The sequence below is a fragment of the Motacilla alba genome, chromosome 15, assembly GCF_015832195.1.
Source record: "Motacilla alba alba isolate MOTALB_02 chromosome 15, Motacilla_alba_V1.0_pri, whole genome shotgun sequence".
NCBI lineage: Eukaryota > Metazoa > Chordata > Aves > Passeriformes > Motacillidae > Motacilla > Motacilla alba.
Window position 1 is genome coordinate 11,669,875 of NC_052030.1, and position 20,462 is coordinate 11,690,336.

Below are 20,462 nucleotides of genomic sequence, written 5' to 3' on the forward strand. Positions count from 1 at the left end.
CAGGGGAGCAGCTATGCTGTGAAATCATCGTTTTGCCCAAGTTAGAGATGGGAAAAGGATTCTTGCCACCAGAATTTGGTACTACGTGAGTTCCTGTTGTTCTGCTCAAGTGTGGGTATAGGGAAAATACAACAATGTAGGGAACACGTGTGGAAATACTAAAACTACAGCCGAGAAAGGTGAAAACCAGCAGAGTTTGTGGTATGGGAAGCAGCAGGTTTGATGTTGGCCTGATCCAAACTCATGGAAAACGACTTGGCAGGAGAAGTCTCTTATCCAGCCACGTGTGTGACCCGCAGCTCCTCAGGCTCAGCCTGTCTTGCGGAATTTTGTCCACACCCTGTGCCTACCCTGACACACAGCTCTGCTGGAGGGAGAGCAGAAGGTGCCGATGTAAATCTGGCATTTGCCCAGATAAACGTGTCTGAGTGTCACCGGGGGTACAACAACCAGCGCTTATTGGCAAAAGCAACGCAGAAAGATCTCACTGGAAAGCCAGATTGTGATAGTGTTTAACTGTTCCCCACATCGTTGAAACAGCTAGTCACAAAACAGGCTGCCTTGAGCTCAAGCATGAACTTCTGTATTTCTGTTCGGGAGGTTTAATTGGAAATTAGCGCTTAAACATGGCCATGCAAGGAATGGGTTTTTAAACAGTTACTCTGCGGTGAAGCAGAAACTGGACGTGCCACGACTGTGTTTTCTTAAGCGTGAATAGCCCACGAGCTGCGCTTCCCTACTACCATCCTAAACATTGCCTGCTCCCTGAACATCTCCCTCGCTGCAGCAAGGTCTGATTTCCCAATTTTAGCAGCAGCCTCGGCAGCGGTGACAGCCGCGGTGACAGCCGCCTTGCCTCGCTCCCGCCTGCCCTCCTTCCCCCCGGAGCGGCGGGAGCCCTCAGGAGCGGCCGGGAGCGCTCAGGAGCGGCGGGGTCCCTCAGGAGCGGCCGGGAGCCCTCAGGAGCGGCGGGGTCCCTCAGGAGCGGCGGGAGCCCTCAGGAGCGGCGGGAGCCCTCAGGAGCGGCGGGGTCCCTCAGGAGCGGCGGGTCCCTCAGGAGCGGCCGGGAGCCCTCAGGAGCGGCGGGGTCCCTCAGGAGCCCCCCCCATCCCCTCAGCCGCCGTTTCCCGCCTCCCGCGCTGGCCCCGCCCCGTTGCCGGGCAACGCCCCCTCATCCCGCTCCCCGCGCCTCGCTCCGATTGGCTCTCACTCCACCGCCCCGCCTTTTCTCCCCTCTCATTGGCTGCTCCCGCGCGTGGGTTCCGCCTCCCGCGCCGCGCGGGCGCTGCCTCAGCGCCTCGGCGGTCCCGTTGCCCTTTGTCTCCCGGCGGCCGCCGTAGCGCAGCCCGTACGTGGCAGCGGGGCGGCGGCGGCCAATGAGCGGCGGCCCCGTGCGCCGGAAGGGGCGCGGCGCGGGCCGGAAGCGCCGCTCGGTGCCGCCGCCGGTCGCTCCGCCATGTCGCCGGTGCGGGCGGTGCTGGCGCTGGTGGCCGCGCTGGCGGCCCCGGCCGCCGCCTACTTCGTCAGCATCGACGCGCACGCCGAGGAGTGCTTCCTGGAGCGCGTGCCGTCCGGCACCAAGATGGGGCTCATCTTCGAGGTGGCCGAGGGCGGCTTCCTGGACATCGACGTGGAGGTGCGGCGGCGGCGGCGGCGGCGCGGGCCGACCTTGGGCAGCGGGGCCGTCCCGGGGCCGGGCCCGCGCGCTGCGGCCCCGCTGTGTGCGGGGCTCCCCGGGAGCGAGCGGCGGCACCGGCGGGAGCGGGGAGCGGGGCCGGGGCCGCCCGCGGGGCTCGGGATGCTCCGAGCGGGGCCGGGGCCGCCCGCGGGGCTCGGGATGCTCCGAGCGGGGCCGGGGCCGCTCGCCGGGCCTTGGGGCGGGGTTCCGTGCGGCGGCAGCGCTCAGGGCGCGGCGTGGGCGGCCTCGGGCGGGTCCGGGTGCCGCCCGTGCCGGTGTCACCCCCGGCTCCGCTGCCCGAGGCTCGGGCTGTCCCCCCCCTTCCCGTGCGGTTTCCGGCCCCGGCGCGCTCGGGGAGCCTCGGCACCGGGAATCGTTGGGCGGGAGGATCGCCCGGCGTTGCTCTCTGGAATCAGTTGCCGCCCCTTGAGGAGCAGCGAGGTTCCCCTTGGGTAAAGGTGTTGTGTTTAATGCGGGTCCTTGGCGTCGGGGAGGTTCTGAGCCAATGCTGATCTTCAGAGAGGAGTCGAATCAGGAGATGCTGAGTACGAATTGCTGCCATCGTGTTAGAGAGCAGACAGGGTTTTGTTTGGGATGTGGGAGTTGTTGCTGAGAGTCCTGTAGCAGTTGAAAATGACACAAGGCTGTGACACAGGCCAGGGGCTGGCAGCTCTGAGAGCCCCTTCACGTGTCCCTGGTGGAAGCTCAGCAGCAGTGTGGCCTGGTGGGGTGGCAATTTAGGATCCCTGGTGGGATGGAAATTTAGGATCCCTGGTGGGATGGAAATTTAGGATCCCTGGTGGATGGAAATTTAGGATCACAGTGACCCTGAGAGCTCAGAACTCAGGTGTTCAGTCCATTTGAAAAGGTAACTGCAGCAATGCCTGACTGTGTGTCTGAAGCCGACTGGAGAATGGCTTTTTTTCCTTTTTGTTTTCCTTCAGACATCAGAGATAAGGTTTCCCCTGCAGTTGCTAATTTGCCAAACAGCCAGGGTTTGTGGTTTGCTTGTTCTTGACGGCTTATCTCGACCACAGGAGGCCAGGGAGAGAGGCTTTTGCACGACTTTCTTTCCCAAGAAGTTTGTGGGGTTTTTTAAAAGAGATTTCTGTGCAGGGATGAGCTGTGGGAGGGAAAGATTGAAGCGTGCCAAAGCAGCCAGATTACAGATGGTGTTGGTGCCTGTGATGGTGCATTTGAAAGCTCTGTGTTTTTATTCCAAACGTGCTTTATAATCCAACCTCTGCTCTCCCCACGCAGATCACAGGCCCCGATAACAAAGGGATTTACAAAGGCGATCGGGAGTCCAGTGGAAAATACACCTTTGCTGCCCACATGGATGGAACCTACAAGTTCTGCTTCAGCAACAGGATGTCCACCATGACTCCCAAGATAGTGATGTTCACTATCGACATCGGGGAAGCTCCCAAGGGGCAGGACATGGAGACAGAAGGTGAGGAAGAGCCCTGGGAGGAGCTGGGCTCCAGCTCGGGAGCCTTTCCCTCCTTGCATGACTTGGGAACTCGAGTAGGGCTCTCAGGGTTCCCGTTCCTCCAGGAGGAGTTAGCTGTTCTCTCGCACAGCTAAAGTGGATGTTTTTAGACCCGGTTACACAATTGGAGGCAAAGTCACCAGAGAGTCCCTCAGCCATCTGCAGACACTAATGCTTCCATCCTGTAGCCCTTCCTCAGTGCCATCCTCTGGTTCCCAGCAGGCTCAGCAGTGTGGAGCCTTAGTTGATAAATGTGCTCAAACAAAACTTCTCCCGTAGCTGTGTAAATGACTGTTTTATCTGCAGCCTTTTGTCCTGTACCTGTGTTCATCTCTCACACTTTCCTCTAGGTGGTGGAGATACCTGGGATGGTATGTGGACTGCTTTTTGAAAGCTCCTTAGCATCTTGTCTCTGGCACATGTTCATTCACTAACAGCTAACTTGGCTTTTTCTCTGTAACATTGGTTTGGAGCATGAGAATGTCTTTATTTAATAAACTACCCCAAAGGTCTGATTCTGAGCAATGCTGAGCACCTGCAGGCTCCCCGTGGCAGGTTTACACCCTGAGCAGCTCTGGGGATCAGCTCCATGCACTGGCCATGGCAGGTTATTCATGGCTGACAGAAGATTTAATCAGTTTAGGTGAAATTCAGCTAAAACATGGAACATCCAAGAATGCTGGATGTTTTTGGCAGTGTTTGCTTTCTATTGCTAAAGGGGACGTTGAGTAATCAAGAACTTTAGGAGGCAAGGAGCTGCTCGTAGGTTATGAATTATTACTGATGTGTCAGGGGAAAAACTCAAACTTGTCATTTGCTGTAAAAAAAAAAGTATGTATTGCATAGCCAGTTATAAAGTTTATTTAGGAATCAATGACTGTAGCTAGAAGGGGCAAGAAATTCTTGTTTTCTATTTTGGCAAGTACATAACTTGGGCATTGAGTGCTTGATGTCACTTAAAAAATAGCACATTCCTAACTTTGGATTTTTTTTTTAAAGACTCCAATCTTTTATTGAGTCTGCATATATCTGTTGTAAAGAGTATTAGTGCAAGGAGACCATTTTCTGAAGTGAGTTTTTGGAGTGGGTTTTCCTGCAACTGTAGTTTCTTCTCTTACTGATAAACTGCAGTGAGCAGTTGGCCATGAAAAGAAGGGATTTGAGCTATTAGCAAAGTGAGTGTGGTTTGCACAACTATTTAGATTTTAATTGTAACTTGTGTGAGTGCTATTCCCTGGTCCTCTCTTTTGACTGTTCCCCACAAGGTGTGTGCTTTGAATAGCTCCATTTTCAGACTGTGATCTGAAACTCTTAATTTACAAATAAAACTGCAGTAAGGTAGCTCGCTCCCAAGTCAACTGTGTCCCTTGAAAGGAAAATATGTTGGGTTTTGTGACTTTTCAAGAGAGCTGATTGCCCAGGGCATGTCTGTGGAATGCTACCTCAACCTGATGCTAGGAAACTTTGCAAATGACTTGCCTAATTTATAAATTTGGGATGGACAGTTCTTTGAGCGTGGATGTATTAAAAAGATCCTGTGATTGTCAGTCAAAGCACTAAAGCTGAGATCTCTGAGCCTTCCATCTGCTGAACTGTCTCAAGCTGGTCCTGTGCTGCTGGTTTGGTATTTAACTCCTCTCCTGCTTTCACAACACCACCAGTGAAGGCTGTGCCAGGCCCCCTGGGCATTGTGCCCCCTCAGTGCTGGGTTTCAGCTGAGCTTGAAGATCACAGGATGTGATTTTTTTTGCTTCAGAAAGTGATCTCATGATTTGCCAGCATCATGATCTTGAGCTAAATTCTCAGTCATTCTATTTTTGCAAGCTTAACAACTAGGAAAAGCTGTCATGTTAAGATAATTTGCTTGGAATATATTGGATGATATTGGCAAAATAGATATTAGTGTGTGGTATGGATCTCGTGCATTCTTCCATTCTGTTCTCCTGGAAAAGTCTGTGCACACTGGAAATGTGGGCTCTGTACTGAGTCTGAATTGTGTCTCCTGTTTGGATGGGGGAAAATGTTTTCCCACTTGTTAAACACCACAGAGACACGTCAGGGGAAGTGCTTCAGAAACTGAACTTGGCTGTAAGGGCAGGAAGTGTTCAGCTGTACTGACAGACCTTCTGCAGCAGGAAATTACCTTTAACTGCTCATAAATTCATTGGGATCGTTTTCTCCAGTCATTAACAGACTTTCTGATGCTTCTGAAATTATTCTGCAGCTCATCAGAACAAGCTAGAAGAGATGATTAACGAGTTAGCAGTGGCCATGACAGCAGTGAAGCACGAGCAGGAGTACATGGAAGTCCGTGAAAGAATACATCGAGCAAGTAGGTGCCTGCCTCAGCCACTGCCTTTCCCTCTGCGCTGGCCTTCTAAATGGGCATTTAAACACAACTCCATGAAAACCATTCCAAATCACTTCAAAAATAATAATTTAAATCCTGCAGGGCCTGACATGGAGTAAAGAATGTGGGTGTTGCTTGCAGTCATCTTTAAATTGGCTTCCCCTCGTTGCACAAAATAACATTTGCTCAAGTGATGGAAATTCTGCAGTTGTTTGAGTGGTGCATTCATGGAGGTAGCAGTGATGGTGTTATTTAATCCATGTCCAAGGACAGGGTAAACCATGGGATGGTTTTAAACTGAAAGGGAGGAGGTTCAGATCAGATACTGGGGAAAATTCCTCCCTGGGATTTGTGGTACAGCCCTGGCACAGCGTGCCCAGAGAAGCTGTGTCTGCCCCATCCCTGGGGGTGCCCAAGGAAGGTGTCCCTGCCCACGGTGGAGAGTGACACTGGGTGAGTTTGAAGGTCCCTTCCAACCCAATCCATTCCATGATTTGGTTCCCAAACTTTGGTTGAGCTGTTACTTCACCCTTGAAGTGGATGTGGTTTAGTAACTGAGCCAAAGTCCCTTTTTAAAATGTTTTGTTGAAATAGAGCAGAACTACTGTTACTTTCATGGGTGAGAATCAAGGGCAAGTGTTTTTGATGTGAAAACACAACATTTTATGAAAGCACTGTCTCCTCAATTATTTGAAGCTATGAATATCTCCAGCTTTGTGACATTTGTTACTAATGGTCTGATTTAAGAAAAATCTGAATGTTTAGAAGCAAAGGTGGAGACCCTTCAGAGATCAGAAGTTCCCTGCTTGACTCAGAACGAGCAGCAGGCTTTGTTTGGCAGCTCCGAGGCCAGAAGGGTGGGCAGAATAGAGAAGGATGCTGCAGTGTGTGTCCAAAGTGGCTTTATAAACAAAGTGTTCAGAAAAATCCCCCTCAGATCTCAGCTCTGAGGCTGCAGGGCCCTTCTGGGGCACCCGTGGTGACCTGACACAAACCCAGTGCTTCCTGTGCCCTGCTCATTTTCATGGCAGAATGTTTTCAGTTTCAATGCTTTGTTACTCACTACTTTTTTCTTTTTTTTTTCCCCCCAACAGTTAATGACAACACAAACAGCAGAGTGGTTCTTTGGTCATTCTTTGAAGCCCTTGTACTAGTTGCCATGACACTGGGACAAATCTACTACCTGAAGAGGTTTTTTGAAGTCCGAAGGGTGGTGTAAGATCCTTCTGTGCTCTCAGATTTCAGTTCACTCTCTACCAAACATCCTGGTCACAAACAAACAAAAAAAAATCATTTAGTTTCTGAACCCTCTTTACTGAACTGTAAAACTTATTTGCTTATGTTCCTTCCTAGTTAAGAAACAAAAAGAATTGTTTTTATATATCTTCTGTAGCAAAAGCTGTGCTGAAATCTTGTCACTTTATTGGCATCATTTTGTTCCACTGAGATCTGCCCAGTCTGTGTGCTAAGCAAGGTGCAGGCAAGCTGCAAACTCTGTAACTCACTCTAGTAACAAGCTGTTCTGTCTTTTCTAACTTCTTTCCCTGATTCCAGAAGCAGTTCTGTCCAGGGAAACGGTACAAGGCCCTAAGGTGACTGTTTGCATCCTTACACCCTCAGCCCTGCAGTAGGTGTTCTAGAACTGAAATTATCCCTCCTCCACTCACAGAAACTGCCAAGGAAAAGGTTCAAATTCATGCCTATTTGAAAGGTAGTCATCAGCAACTGTCTTAATGATACCAACTTCTTCCCAAAGTTCTTTTTAATAGTTGATATGAAAATGCTTTTTTTTTTCCTCTGCTCATCACCAAATGTTCCTTACACGGTTTTTAGTCTCTCGGAGGTTTTATTTGGAAGCCAATTGTGTGCAGTGTCTTGGCAAACACTTGTGAACCCTTTGGCTTTTGCAGGTCCAAAGCTCAGACTGTTTGCCCCGTGCCCAGGGCAGAAGTGTTCAGGAAATCTGGATTCCTGAGGCCAAAGGGTTCTGGATCCTGGGGGTTCAATCCACGCTATGCAGCCCTTGTATTTAAGTGCAGTGGCAAAACTCTGCCATGATCTGATCAGAATTAGCATAATGCTAAATACTGGTGTGTTTTCTTTTTTCAGGCACATGTAGATTTGTTTTTGTATAAAGTTACTTTCCTCAGTTATCTGATGATTGGTTTAAAAATTTAAGAAGCGTCTGATGTGGGTGCTGAGCCAGGATTATGTTGTGACTGATGTATATTAGTTGTAATCATTTTTGGGGGTGGGGTGGGGTCTTTTCCAGGGGGGATCCTCTACAAGTAACACACAACAGTTTTGTACAATTAATTTAAAATTTGTTACAGGTTTTCATGTTCCAGGTAAAGTTTTTTCAACCTCGGGCAAACACTTGCAGCAGTTCTTCAGAGAGGTGGCTGTTACACCTTATTGCAACTGTTGTGTGCCAATATTTTTGTGTAAAACACTGAAAATTGAATTCTAAGATGTACATTTAAAAATTGCTCGTGAATCTAAATATGACCCAGGTTCGATAAATAAACAAATTCTTTAAAAAAAACCCAACAAAACAGGCTTGTGTGTTTTTTTCTTTGGTACCTTAAGGTAGTACAGATTAACACAAAGGGGTTTTTATAGATGATTTCTTTAGTAATGGCCATAAACTGAACCACAAGAGGTTCCATATCAGTGTGATATGAGCTCTGGAACTGCCCAGGGAGGTTGAGGATTCTCCCTCTGTGCAGACATTGGGTGTGTTCTGTGCCACCTGCTCCAGGTGACCCTGCCGTGGCAGGGGGCTCGGACTGCGTGACTCCAGAGTTTTCTCCATCCTAACGATTCTGGGATTCCCTGCTTTCTTAGAACATCAGGAATTTATCCAGAGTCCATCCAGCTTTGGGGGCAGGTGCAATAAATGCCATATTTATAATATAAATATGTAACTGTGAACCTACATCTTAGGTTTGGGGTACTCGGCTGGCACAGCCCTGCTGTAAGACCCGCAGAATTACTCACTGCGATAGGCAGCTCGCCATAAAAACGGGAATTTTTTGTTAAATCCGAAGTTTTATTTTGCGCCGCGGAGCCGAAGCGCGGCGGGGGGCGGCGGAACTGATGTGCGGCGGAACGGGCGGTGCCGCGGTGCGTGTTTCCGCCGAGCGCCGCCGCGCGGCCCCGGGGCGGGGGAGCGGCGGGGCGGTGACACCGGCGGCCAAGATGGCGGCGGCGGCTGAGGGCGGCTGGAGCTCGCTGCCGGTGCCGCTGAGCCCGGGCGTGCTGCGGGCGCTGCGGGAGCTCCGCTTCCACCAAATGACCCCGGTGCAGGTGCGGGGCCCCGCGGCGCTGCCGGGGAAGGGGAGGCCGGGCTGAGGAAGGAGGGCGCGGGCGGTGTCAGCAGCGCCGGGGCCGCTCGCAGCAGTCACCGGGTCCTGTAGCAGCGAGAAGCCGCGTCCGTGACTTCCCCACCGGCTCTGCCTGGGTGATGTTCACAGCGAGCTCTGATGTGGCGGAGGAGTTTCACCTCTGTGAGATTTACCGCCGCTTCGCCCGCTCATGTGGTGCTTCTCTTTTTGCAGTCTGCGACCATCCCGCTCTTCATGAGTAACAAAGATGTGGCTGCAGAAGCGGTGAGTGCTTTTCCTTCGTGCTTTCCTTCGTTGTTTTCCAGCCTTGTCTCTGGAGCTCAGGGAGGGCTGACGCTGTTTCCACTCCCACAGGTCACAGGCAGTGGGAAAACTTTGGCGTTTGTGATTCCCATACTGGAAATTCTTCTCAGACGGGAAGAAAAGTTAAAGAAAATGCAGGTGAGATTAAAATATTCAGTACTGAGTTTATTTCTATGATGTGTCAATAAGATTGGAGAAGTTCAAGAAAATATCCATCAGGAAAATTGCCTCCACACAGAGTGACCGTGTGCTCAGCAACAATAAACTGCTCAAAACCTGGAAATAAAATTGGGGTGCTCTCATTGCACTTAGACTGCACAGCTTCTTCTCTGGCATGAACAGAACAGGTTCTGAGCTGTTAGAAACATGTCCCAAAATGTGGAATGCACGGATACTCTGCAAGTGAGGTTTGAATGCTTTCTAGCATCCACTGACCTCGAATTCCTTTTAGTGTGAGGGACCTTCAGTGTCATTTGCTGTTAAATGTCATTGTGAGATGCTGCTCTTCCAGCAGAGACATTTTACACATCGATACAAAGTCTTTCATAGACATTTTTGGATGTTTTTTATACTTTATTGCATTTCTCTGGAAATGTTTTGTCTGAAACCAGGCTCGAAATCCTGGCTCACATTCCCTTAGCTTGAAAGGGAGGATTCTGCCCAAATCTTTCTTTTCTTTTTTTCTCCCCACAAATTCCTGTTTTCCAGGTTGGAGCCATAATTATCACCCCAACCAGGGAGCTGGCCATTCAGATTGATGAGGTGCTGTCACATTTCACAAAACACTTCCCCATGTTCAGGTGGGTGAGCTTCAGCATTTCCATGGCCGCCCTTCCTTCTGTCACTGGTCAGCAGCAAATCTTCAAGAGGATCCAAACCTTTCTGTTCTGCTGTTTCAGCCAGATTCTTCTCATTGGTGGGAGGAACCCCATGGAAGATGTTGAGAAGTTCAAGGAGCACGGGTGAGTTGTGTTTGGCAGTGTCTCAGAGCTGTGCTTTTCTCCTTGCCGGGGTTCTCAGCCCAGAGCTGTGCTCCTGCTGCTGCAGGAGTGGGATGGTGCTGCCAGAACCTTTTGGGGTGAGCTGGGAAGTGCTGGGGTCTGTTCCTGGAGTGAGGTACAGCTCCTATGAGACATCAGCACCATTTTTCTGCTGTTTGGGTGAAGAACAGAGCTGAAAAGTGCCTCCAGTGGATATTTCACTTCTCCCTGCTCAATTTCCTGGAATTCTTTGGTGCTGATCTGGTGATGGGGTTTTGAAGGAGTCCTATTTGCCATGTGGAGGTACCAAACATTCCAGCAGCTGATAGCTGCTTTCCATACTTTTATGGAAAAGTATGTTTATATTCTAAAAGCTGTTTATTTTCTAAACTTTTCTTGCCACAGGGGATGTGCTTTCACCTGGGCATTTCCCCCCCGTGCCATGGCATCTGAAACAGGGGTGCAGTTCAAAGTGCCAGCATGGAATTGCTGCAGTGAGGAATGCAGGGCAGGGCTGTGCTAACAATGCCACGAGTTCTCCCAGGCTCCTCCCCGTGGTGAGGGAACTGCTGTGTGTGCCCCAACAGTGGGAACATCATCGTGGCCACCCCGGGCCGCCTGGAGGATCTGTTCAGGAGGAAAGCAGATGGGCTGGACCTTGCCAGCTGTGTGAAGGCTCTGGACGTGCTGGTGTTGGATGAAGCAGACAGACTCCTAGACATGGGCTTTGAAGCCAGGTATTGAAAGAATAAATTCTGCTGGTTCTTCTGCAGTTTGAAATGAGTTGATGTGTGATGGATGTGAACGAGCGTGGCCTGCAGTGGCCTCCAAAGTTAGTTTGTTCTGTTTTTTGAAATTTCTGAATTTGTTCTTTCATCTTTGCTCTGTAACTGCACAAAGCAGTTGCTAAGGGGGAGGAGAAGCAGGAAATGTGGAGCCTCAATGAATATGGAATTTCCTTTGTTGAGATGTGTGTTAGCATATCTCTATTAATAAATATCATTATTCACACTGCAGAATGGCTTAAAACAGTTCAACCAATAAGCTTTGATCTCTCTTTTCTCTATCTTTCTGAGAGAAATAGATGTGAGAGCTTCCTCTCTCTCTCAGAGTTAAGGTAATTTCAGTTTAGGTTCATTTCAATAATTATTTCAATGAGGTAATTATTTCAATAGCAGTTTGACGTGTGATAACAAAGCCCAAACTCCTTTCCAGGGATTAAAGCTCTTCCTGAGGGAAGCCTTGGCACAGTTACATTTTCCCTGTGCTTCCTCGCAGCTTGAATGCCATCCTGGACTTTCTGCCCAAGCAGAGGAGGACGGGTCTGTTCTCAGCTACCCAGACCCAGGAGGTGGAGAACCTGGTGAGGGCAGGGCTGCGGAACCCCGTCCGCATCTCGGTCAAGGAGAAGGGAGTGGCAGCCAGCAACACCCAGAAAACCCCAACACGCCTGGAGAACTTCTACATGGTGTGAGCCCGGGCTCTGACTGAGCTCCCTGTGCCCTCTCCTTTCTTCCTGGTCCTAGCAAGAAGATTTTAATTCTTGGCCACTTGGGATCACGTTAACAGGAGAGCCAAAGTCCATTTTATTTTGTTTTTCTTTTGTATTTTTTAGATCTGCAAGGCAGATGAGAAGTTTAACCAGTTGGTGCATTTTCTTCGGCAGCACAAACAGGAAAAGCATCTGGTCTTTTTCAGGTAATTCTGTTTGTGTTTCATTGTGAGAACAGTTTGGTGTTTCATTACCCAAATTCCAAAACTCTGCCCTTTGTTGTAAAGGACACAACTGTTTTCAAAGTGATTAATTTTGAGAGGTGTTTTTTAGAACGTGGTGCCTAAAAGGAGATGAATCATTGCTTCATGTCAGGATTGTGTTATTAAGCAAAACATAAATTTTATGCATTTTTAAAGCAAGACATTATAGATGATTATATGTTAATTAAAAAAAATTATGTGCATGTTTTAAATAAAAATCGTGTAAATTTTTGAAAGAGCTTGGGAAACTCTAGCTTGACTGTCTGAACCTGATTAAAAATTCAGCATAACCTTTTGCTTTATGCCTGTCTTTATCACAACAGCACGTGTGCCTGTGTGGAATACTATGGGAAGGCTCTGGAATCCCTGATGAAGCAGGTGAAAATAATGAGCATCCACGGGAAAATGAAGCACAAGCGGAACAAGATTTTCACGGAGTTCCGGAAGCTCCCAGGGTGAGAACGTGGGAATGGCTGAGCCAGCCAGCAGGCAGAGCAGTGAGGGAGAGGTGCTCGTGTCTGACTGTTCTTGTGCTGCTTGGGGTGCAAGGATGGCTCAGGGGAAGGATGCTCCAGGCTGGTTCTGAGCGCAGTGATGATATCACAAATCGTGATATTGATAATGTCACAAAGCATGACCACAAACAAAGGGAAAATGGGACTGGAGCATCTGCACCCTACTGTAGATAACCCATGTGGCAGCACAGGAGGTGAGCACACTGCACTGTCACTTGCTACAGTCACACATTTGCCCTGATGTTTAAACCAACTGGTAGCAAAAATCAGCTTTTCCTGATTAGGAAAATCCAGCTGGAGTGGAAGCCCAGGATGTCGCTGTGTTAGTGCACGAGCCAGAGCATGGCAGCACAGTGCTGTAACCTGCCCACAGGGAAATGCTCTTTGGCAGCTTTGCAGGATGCTGCTGGGAAACTCTTGCCTCATCAGCTGTTATTGCCGTGGGTCTTCTGGGCAGTCAGGACTCGGTGAAGGGGAGATCTTGACTCCATTTCAGAAGGCTGGTTTATTATATTATGATATATATTACATTAAAAAAAGATTACTCTATAACTATACTACAAAGAACAGAGAGAAAGAATCATCAGAAGGCCAGACAGGAATAGAAAGGAATGAATAACAAAGTTCTGTGACTCCCAGAGAGTTTCAGAGCTGCTGCCTCCTGGATTGGCCACCAAGCAGAAACATCCCACACTGACCAACCGAGGAAGCACCTGCTGCATCCCACAACAGCAGATAACAAATTATTTACACTTGAAGCTGAGGCCCTTCAGCTTCTCAGGAGAAGAAAATCCTAGCAAAGGGATTTTCATAAAATATCACAACCACAAACTGTCATTTTTGTTACTGCATGGGACCTGAGTTTTAGCTTTTTATATTATGAGAAAAAGAATTACCAGCAGATTGTCAGAACAGCTGTTGAAAAGAACAGCATGGCAGTTTTGCTTAAATTGTCACTCAAGTTTTAAGTCTTTTATTTAAACATTTATTATAGTACATTCAGCTGTGGTGGATGCAGGGCTGGCTTGAAATATGAATTTTTAATGGGGAATTGATTTGTCTTAGAAATGTAATATAAATCACAATAATTTTCATAATGTCATGAAGAATTTTAGTTGGTGAAAGCTGCTATTACCTTATGTTTTGTCTCTTAAAAAACCCCAAATGTTTTAAAATGTTTTGTTCCTCCTCTCCAGTGAAGGTGCAGAGCACAGCTGTGAGGAGGCTGGCTCTTCTCAAATGACAGGTTAATGAAAATAGACTTTTTCTTCTTCCTAGGGGCATTTTGGTGTGCACAGATGTGATGGCCCGTGGCATTGACATTCCAGAAGTGCACTGGGTGTTGCAGTACGACCCACCCAGCAGTGCCAGGTACAACTTCAGATCCTGAGGTCCTTTCTCTTTCTGTGTGTTCTTTTCTTTCTGTGCTGTTCAAGTCTCAGTTAGGAACAAAACACTGCATAAAACACATGTAATCACTTCTGGAGGTTAACCTGAGAGAACACACAGAGTAATGCAGGAGCAAGGGAGGCTGAAACAGTGCAGGTTTTGTTGTCACTGCTGTGAATTGCAGTGACTCTGTGGTGTGTAGGTGTCAGTCAGGGGCTGATTGTCACATCTGCATGCAGAGGTGGCTCTGGGCTAAGGCTTTGTGTGACAGTATCAGAGGAGGAGTGAGAGGTGACTCTGGGGTGAAGGAGAACAGAGATGAGAGCAGGGACTGGGCTCTTCAAGGAATGGTGCATTGAAAGCTCACAGGAAAGGAGCTTTTCCATGGATTTTAACTTTTATTGTCATAATTCTTCCTACAACTTGTTTGAACTTTACTCCCAAAGCAGACACCCCTTGTTTCAGCCTAACAATTGAGTAGGATTGCCACACGCCTCTTGCCTTACACTTTGCTAGTTCCTGTTGGTTTAGTTTAGTGTCTTCCATCCCACAAGATTTAACCCTTTTGCTGCCCCGTGCCTCCAAACCAGCTGAGCTCTCTGCTGGGCTGTTTCAGTGCCTTCGTGCATCGCTGTGGTCGCACGGCGCGCATCGGCAACACGGGCAGCGCTCTGGTGTTTCTGCTTCCCATGGAAGAATCCTACATTAACTTCCTCTCAATCAACCAAAAGGTGAGTAGGCTTTTATTCTGCCCCAAAGCAGGAAAGAGCAAGGGCACAGACTTAATAATAGGAGCTTTGAAATCAGAACTTGTACATCTTGGGGTCATACACGTGGGTAATGTTTTAGCAGAGGTGCAGAATTAAAAGACAAGAGCTGCTTATTAATAACCAAATACAGCTGGAGTATGATTGCTGCAGTGTTACCCACTGGGTTTGGAAGAGGAACATGCAATGAGTAAGGAAAGGCCTTTTGTTCCTAGGGGTGTAAATTGAGCATTTGCAGGAGGGCAGTGCTGGCTTACGGTCCTGCCCCGGCCCTGCCACCAGCAGCTCACACCCTGCAGCCTCTCTGCTCTTCCCTTCAACTCCCACAGTCTCCAGTGCCTGCTCCTGCCTGTGTGGGATTCACTGTGTGAATTCTCTGGAGAACTCCTCATGAGACCAGAGCTCGATGAAGCAGGGGATGAAGATGTTGCCTCTGTGGAGCTGCAGTGTGAGAACTCCTCTGCTGGGCCAGGAGCTGCTGTGTGGGGCTGAGGGCCAGCTCGTGTGTTGGAGTGCTCAAAGGGAATGGGGCTCAAAGCTGAGGATTAACTGGACAAGAAGGGCGTGTTGGAGGTTTCACAGTGCATTCCACATCATTTGGTTGAACTTTTGTTTTTTGTTGTTTATTTCTGGTTCCCAGTGTCCCATGCAGGAAATGAAACCACAGACAAATGTGCTGGATCTTCTTCCCAAGCTGAAGTCCATGGCCCTGGCTGACAGGGCAGTGTTTGAGAAAGGGATGAAAGCCTTTGTGTCTTACGTCCAGGCTTATGCCAAACACGAGTGTAACCTGATCTTCCGCATCAAAGGTAATTCCCAGCACGGCTGGTGCCTCTCACTGTTTTCCTCAGACAACAAAAGCATAGTGGTGTTATCCACAGGCTTCAGCTGCTGATTTTTGATCTCACATTCACTTCCTGCAGCATCAGATTTTGACAAAACTCCAGTCTTTTTTTCAAGCATCTTGTTTCAAGAGAAAACATTTAAATATGGAGCTTGACCAAACTGATAAAAGCAGAAATAAAAGTGACTTAGCATTGCTGCCAGTATTAAGGTATAGAGTGCAAACAATACATTAAAATAATACAGACTTTTTTTTTCCTTCCAGTTAAATTAACTTAACTGACTTGATAATCTTTATTTCAACAGATCTGGATTTCGCCAGTCTTGCCAGAGGTTTTGCATTGTTAAAAATGCCAAAGATGCCTGAACTAAGAGGAAAATTCTTTCCAGACTTTACTCCAGTCACTGTCAATACAGACTCCATTTCATTTAAGGATAAAAACAGAGAAAAGCAGAGACAAAAAAAATTAGAAGAACAAAGAAAAGAAAGAGAGGAAAATCAAGGAAAAAAGAAATTTGTAAAGAACAAAGCATGGTCAAAGCAGAAAGCCAAGAGGGAGAAGAAAAAGAAAGTAACAGCTAAAAGGAAGCGTGAAGAGGTAACTGTGTCCATTAACTGGAGTGATTGCTGTAGTCTTGCCAAGGCAGAGAGCCCTGGGATTTTAGTGTGGTGGATCTGATGGCTGTGAAATAACATTTTAGGACTTGGACAAGCAAAGCTTAAAAATATGATAGAGGTTTTTAAAGCCAAACACTAAAACAACTTCTCAGCACTGATGCTGGTCACTAATAGGATTTTTATTTCTCAGAGGTGCAGAGGTATTTTTTCTGAGGGTGCTTTTGTCAATTTTCAGCAAGTGTAGCTGAGAGTTACAGGTGCCTGGGTAGGAATTGAATATTATTTCCTGCTTGGATATTTCTGGCAAACTCTGACTTGTAATCTTCTCTTGTGTTCAGCTGTGTACAATGAAAACCTTTTGGTGTTGTGTTTAATTTGTTGTTTTCAATTTCCAACAGGGCTCTGATATCGAAGATGAGGATATGGAAGAGCTGCTGAATGACACAAGACTCTTGAAAAGATTAAAAAAGGGAAAAATTACTGAAGAAGAGTTTGAGAAGAAACTAACGGGCAACCACAGGCTCAAAGTAGAAACTGCTGAGGACACAGAGTCTGAAGGCTGACAGTTGCTCTAACCACATTTTTACATTAAAACACTGCTTATTTCAATAAAACGGGATTTCTCTAAAAAAATACTTCTATAAAAAGAGAACACAGCTGATCTAATTTCTTCACAGAGAGACCTGGCATCCCTAAAGACAGAGCCTGCAGCTGTTGAGACAAAGCTAAAAGCACCACTCTGGTGTGGCAGGAGCTGCAGGTTTCCATCAGCAGCCTTGTGCATTCATTTTGTTTTTATCAAGAATGTACCACAGATCAGGAACAGCAAACCTCAGAGTGAGTCTGGATACACCATAAGGGATTTTATTTTACAGTATCAAAATACTCCATCCCTCTTTAAAATAATTTAGTTGTAGCCTTTAGAAGCTGTAATAACTTTGGGAATTTTTTCAACAGTGGTCCATAATTATGTTAATCCTTCTAATGGCATTTCCTTGCCATGTTCATGGATGTTCAAGTTCTTAGAGCCCTGGCAGTCACTGAAGGTGACACATCCTGTGCAGGAGTCTCGGAGTTACAGGTAGAGTTTAATGAGTTCATCACTGACAGCTGAAGGAGTCAGCACACCCAGGTCTGTGAACAGCAGAGTGATCAGTGATGGGGAGGTGTAGTCAATCCAGGGGTGCTCCTCTGTGAGGTTCTGGCTTGTTTTCAGAGTGTCTGCTTTGTACTAGAAGGAAACAGAGACCATTAGTTACTGCACAACTGCAAGTGAAATCCTCTTGGGAAAGAGCAGTGCCACAGCCTCCAGCAGGCGTTTGTGGTAAAACTGAAGGAAGCCAAGTGCACAGAATGGTGCCACCGTGGCCTCAGCTCTTTTATCTTGTGTAAAAAGTACAATTTGTAGTTCTGGAGTTGGTTAGTTTAACTGTTTCTTACCCTCAGCTGCTCCTGTGCCCTAAAGGAACTGCTTTAGGAACAGAGTTCCAGTATCAGGACAAATTATGGCTGTTTGGTGCCTCTACCATGGAGCCACCCCATAATATGCCACAGCAGAGAGATCCAGATAATCAGACATGCTTAGAAGACAATTTTTGACAGTGTGCACCTTAGCTGGGTAAGATGGAAGTTGAGTTTCTCTCACCTTAAACCTGTCAGGGACGTCCTGCTGATTGAGAGGGAAGAGTCTGACAAACTTGAAACTTTCTGCTACCACATAAAAAGGCTTATTCTGGGCTTTGGCACACACAGCAATTTGATTGGTGCCAATCTGTGGAGACAGATGGAAAACAACACTGCAGACTCAGAGCTTGCTTGACAATATTGCCCAGTTTCCAACAATTAACAGACATTTACTGGATAAAATCCAAATGGAAGAGACTTGTCAAAAAGCTTTCAATGCTTCAGAGAAACCAAACTTTAAAAGTCCAGAGTTTACAGAATGATGTAAGAAACTCACAGTTACCTTGTTGATAATGCCTCCACTTTCAACTACACCTTCAGCACCAACTAACACCAGGTCCACTTTCTCCATAATGTAGCTGTTAAAAGGGAAGAAAAAATCCAAGCATTGCTGGGTAATAGGACAAATGACTCGCTGAACAGAACAGAAATGAGTAATTGAAACAATCTTTCCATTTTCTGCACTAGTTCCATCTACCTCGTGTAAGTCCACGTGCTGCTGCACATCCTTGGAGTGAGATTTCATCTCCTCCCCTGCAGGAATATTGAGCAGCCTTTTCTTCCCCAGCCACAGCTGACCCTGGCAACTGTGTAAATGCTGCAAGAAGCTGAACTCTAACTAGGAATGTTCAGATTTATTGTAGTTGTTTCTTTTCTCACGTGTTGGGCTTGTACTATGCAGTGCTAATTTAGCAAACACCTTAAGAAATCACAAAATGACAACACTGATGCAAATTAGGAAGAAAAGTGGCTTCTTTGTTTAGCACCTCAGTTCTTTTTCACAGATCTGTACAAGTTCTTAGGTCTGGTTCTTTCTTTCATTCCAACATGCAAAATCAAATGCTTGTGTTGTAGCTGACACGTTCTAATTGTGCACCTAAAGCTGTAACTCGTTTGGCCTGTTGGATGACTTTGACAAACTAAGTAATTAATATCTCTGGGGTTTGAACAAGCTGCTTACATCTAAGTTTATTTTGTCTTACTGTAAAAATGAAATTGTGATGAAAAACATCAAAATTTATGATCAGACTCACCCAACTGCAGCATCCAGAATCACAGTCACAGGAATGTTCAGCTTCCTCAGGGCTTTTGCCATTTTTTGCCTATTAAAGAAACCATTTGGACCTTAACAATTATATTTTTAAAGGCAATGATAGGAAAATATTGTCTGAAAGACTGAAGCCTGTGACTGCCCCCATGCCCCTGCTGGTAGAACAGAAAATGAGAAAATTTCTTATTGTCTAGAAAGGGAAGGATTGTTACATGTTGTTAGTGGCATGTATTACCCAGTGTGCAGGGTTATCTCCTTCACTTATACAGCAATTTCTGCTGTGAAGGAATTATTTGGCATCTTTAAATGACATTGTTAGCTGTATGTTTTACCTTGCTATGATTAGCATAATACTGATTATTTTAGCCTGCTTCTTAAAGAGACAATTATAAAGAAGTGGTCTCCCATCTCCCAAGGGAAAAGTAGGTTCCCTAACACTGACCAAAAGTCTGTGAACCTTTGAGGAAAACCTAAATAACACTAATTAGGATATTGAGTATGGAAAGTTAATTATAAATATTGTTTAGATTTTTTTTTCACTTGTCCAGAATAATGTGATATGAGTGACACTTGCCATTTAAAATGCTCTAACCAAGCCTAGCAGCTTTTCTTAGGGCAGGACAAGTTGGATGGTAGCTGTAACTTACCCTATTAACCAAGATAAACCCCGAATTAATGCATGCTCACCCTGCTTCATCTGGCTGTGATTCAGTAACATAAACACTGAATCGCTTCTTGGACTCCACAGCTGCTTCCAACACCCTGAGGACCACCCTGGAGTAGGCGTGTGTCAGTATCCGCTGCCAGGACAAAAAAAAATTCTCCCATAACATTTGTTGATCCTCGGGAAACCTCGACTTTTGTCATGGCTTGCTGTGCAGAACAACGTTGTGCAGAAGCCCCCATCAGACTCCTCTCCCCTCCTGTTCCTCCCTCCCTGCCCTCAACAGCAAAACCGAGCAGCAGCGACCCTGCCCCGGCCTACTCACAGCACCGTCTCTGATGAAAGGGTGGCACAGCTTGGCGATTTTATTCCTCGACAGAGAGACCTTTCTCAGGAAGATCTCCCCGCGCTCGATCATGATCTCCTTGCACTTGGAGTAGTCCTGGCAAAGAGCGGGGTGCCGGCTGAGCGGCTGCCGGGTTCCGCGGCAGCAGCGGGGCACAGCGGGCAGCCCTTACCGAGTACTCCAGCGACGTGAGGCTGATGAAGCGCAGGAAGAGCTCCCCGCCGGAGGACACGGCCACCGAGGAGTCCACCCGCGACAAGGTGTCGATGGCGTCCCGCAGGCTGTTCCGCAGGCCCTGGATGGTCTCTCCTGAGGGGAGGCAGGGACGCGTGGTCAGGGCCTCGCCCTGGGGACAGCCGGGGCTCGGCGGGGGACAGCCGGGGGCACCCGGGCCCACCTCGGTCCTGCTTGAGGAATCCCAGCAGCGCTCGGATGGCGGCCACGGCCGAGGCGACATCGGGGTCGTCCCTCAGCTGCGCCCTGAACGTCTCGATCAAGTCTGAAAGGCAACGCGGAGCGTCAGGCCCGGCCCGGCCCGGCCCGGCGGCTCCCGGGGCTGCCCCGCGCCCCCGTTACCGTCCGTGCCCATCGCCGCCCCCGTTACCGTCCGTGCTCATCGCCGCTCCGCTCCGCTCCGCTCCGCTCCGCCCGCCGCGCCGGGCGTGGGCAGGGCCGGCCGG

At 47.8% G+C, this 20,462-nt stretch overlaps 3 protein-coding genes across 5 annotated transcripts; 2 read left to right on the forward strand and 1 right to left on the reverse strand.

The window, feature by feature from the left end:
* The first annotated feature begins 1,395 nt into the window (after positions 1–1,395).
* TMED2 (transmembrane p24 trafficking protein 2) lies at positions 1,396–8,075 on the forward strand. 2 transcript variants are annotated; one of them, XM_038152008.1, is made up of 5 exons: positions 1,431–1,636; positions 2,939–3,131; positions 3,521–3,541; positions 5,395–5,502; positions 6,615–8,075. In XM_038152008.1, exons 1-5 carry the CDS (start codon positions 1,457–1,459, stop codon positions 6,737–6,739), a joined length of 627 nt encoding a protein of 208 aa, XP_038007936.1. In that variant the 5' UTR covers positions 1,431–1,456; the 3' UTR covers positions 6,740–8,075. The 2 variants fall into 2 exon arrangements, with proteins under 2 accessions (XP_038007938.1, XP_038007936.1); XM_038152010.1 differs by lacking the exon at positions 3,521–3,541 and having other exon boundaries at positions 1,396–1,636.
* A 595-nt stretch (positions 8,076–8,670) lies between these two features.
* On the forward strand, positions 8,671–16,671 carry DDX55 (DEAD-box helicase 55). The gene is made up of 14 exons (XM_038152668.1): positions 8,671–8,829; positions 9,081–9,131; positions 9,222–9,308; positions 9,879–9,970; positions 10,070–10,132; positions 10,738–10,887; positions 11,429–11,618; positions 11,766–11,848; positions 12,229–12,360; positions 13,699–13,791; positions 14,426–14,540; positions 15,217–15,385; positions 15,726–16,018; positions 16,437–16,671. Exons 1-14 carry the CDS (start codon positions 8,722–8,724, stop codon positions 16,599–16,601), a joined length of 1,791 nt encoding a protein of 596 aa, XP_038008596.1. The 5' UTR covers positions 8,671–8,721; the 3' UTR covers positions 16,602–16,671.
* On the reverse strand, positions 16,199–20,460 carry EIF2B1 (eukaryotic translation initiation factor 2B subunit alpha). Of its 2 annotated transcripts, none has more exons than XM_038152671.1 (9): positions 20,387–20,460; positions 20,180–20,281; positions 19,955–20,091; positions 19,762–19,878; positions 19,460–19,572; positions 18,756–18,824; positions 18,005–18,080; positions 17,684–17,809; positions 16,199–17,269 (listed from the first exon to the last, which is right to left on the reverse strand). In XM_038152671.1, the coding sequence occupies exons 1-9, from the start codon at positions 20,397–20,399 to the stop codon at positions 17,114–17,116; spliced, it is 909 nt and encodes a 302-aa protein (XP_038008599.1). In that variant the 5' UTR covers positions 20,400–20,460; the 3' UTR covers positions 16,199–17,113. The 2 variants fall into 2 exon arrangements, with proteins under 2 accessions (XP_038008599.1, XP_038008600.1); XM_038152672.1 differs by having other exon boundaries at positions 20,359–20,436.
* Between the last annotated feature and the right edge of the window lie 2 nt (positions 20,461–20,462).

Excerpts from the sequence above, each read along its gene's own strand:
- DDX55 (XM_038152668.1), top strand. The coding sequence starts at position 8,722 with ATGGCGGCGGCGGCTGAGGGCGGCTGGAGCTCGCTGCCGGTGCCGCTG. Across the intron at positions 11,849-12,228 it reads AAGCATCTGGTCTTTTTCAG|CACGTGTGCCTGTGTGGAAT; the intron begins GTAATTCTGTTT and ends TTATCACAACAG. Across the intron at positions 16,019-16,436 it reads CTAAAAGGAAGCGTGAAGAG|GGCTCTGATATCGAAGATGA; the intron begins GTAACTGTGTCC and ends AATTTCCAACAG.
- TMED2 (XM_038152008.1), top strand. The coding sequence starts at position 1,457 with ATGTCGCCGGTGCGGGCGGTGCTGGCGCTGGTGGCCGCGCTGGCGGCC. Across the intron at positions 3,132-3,520 it reads GCAGGACATGGAGACAGAAG|GTGGTGGAGATACCTGGGAT; the intron begins GTGAGGAAGAGC and ends ACTTTCCTCTAG. Across the intron at positions 5,503-6,614 it reads TGAAAGAATACATCGAGCAA|TTAATGACAACACAAACAGC; the intron begins GTAGGTGCCTGC and ends TCCCCCCAACAG.
- EIF2B1 (XM_038152671.1), bottom strand. Across the intron at positions 19,879-19,954 it reads TCACGTCGCTGGAGTACTCG|GACTACTCCAAGTGCAAGGA; the intron begins GTAAGGGCTGCC and ends GCTCTTTGCCAG. Across the intron at positions 18,825-19,459 it reads TCACAGCCAGATGAAGCAGG|GCAAAAAATGGCAAAAGCCC; the intron begins GTGAGCATGCAT and ends TTTCTTTAATAG.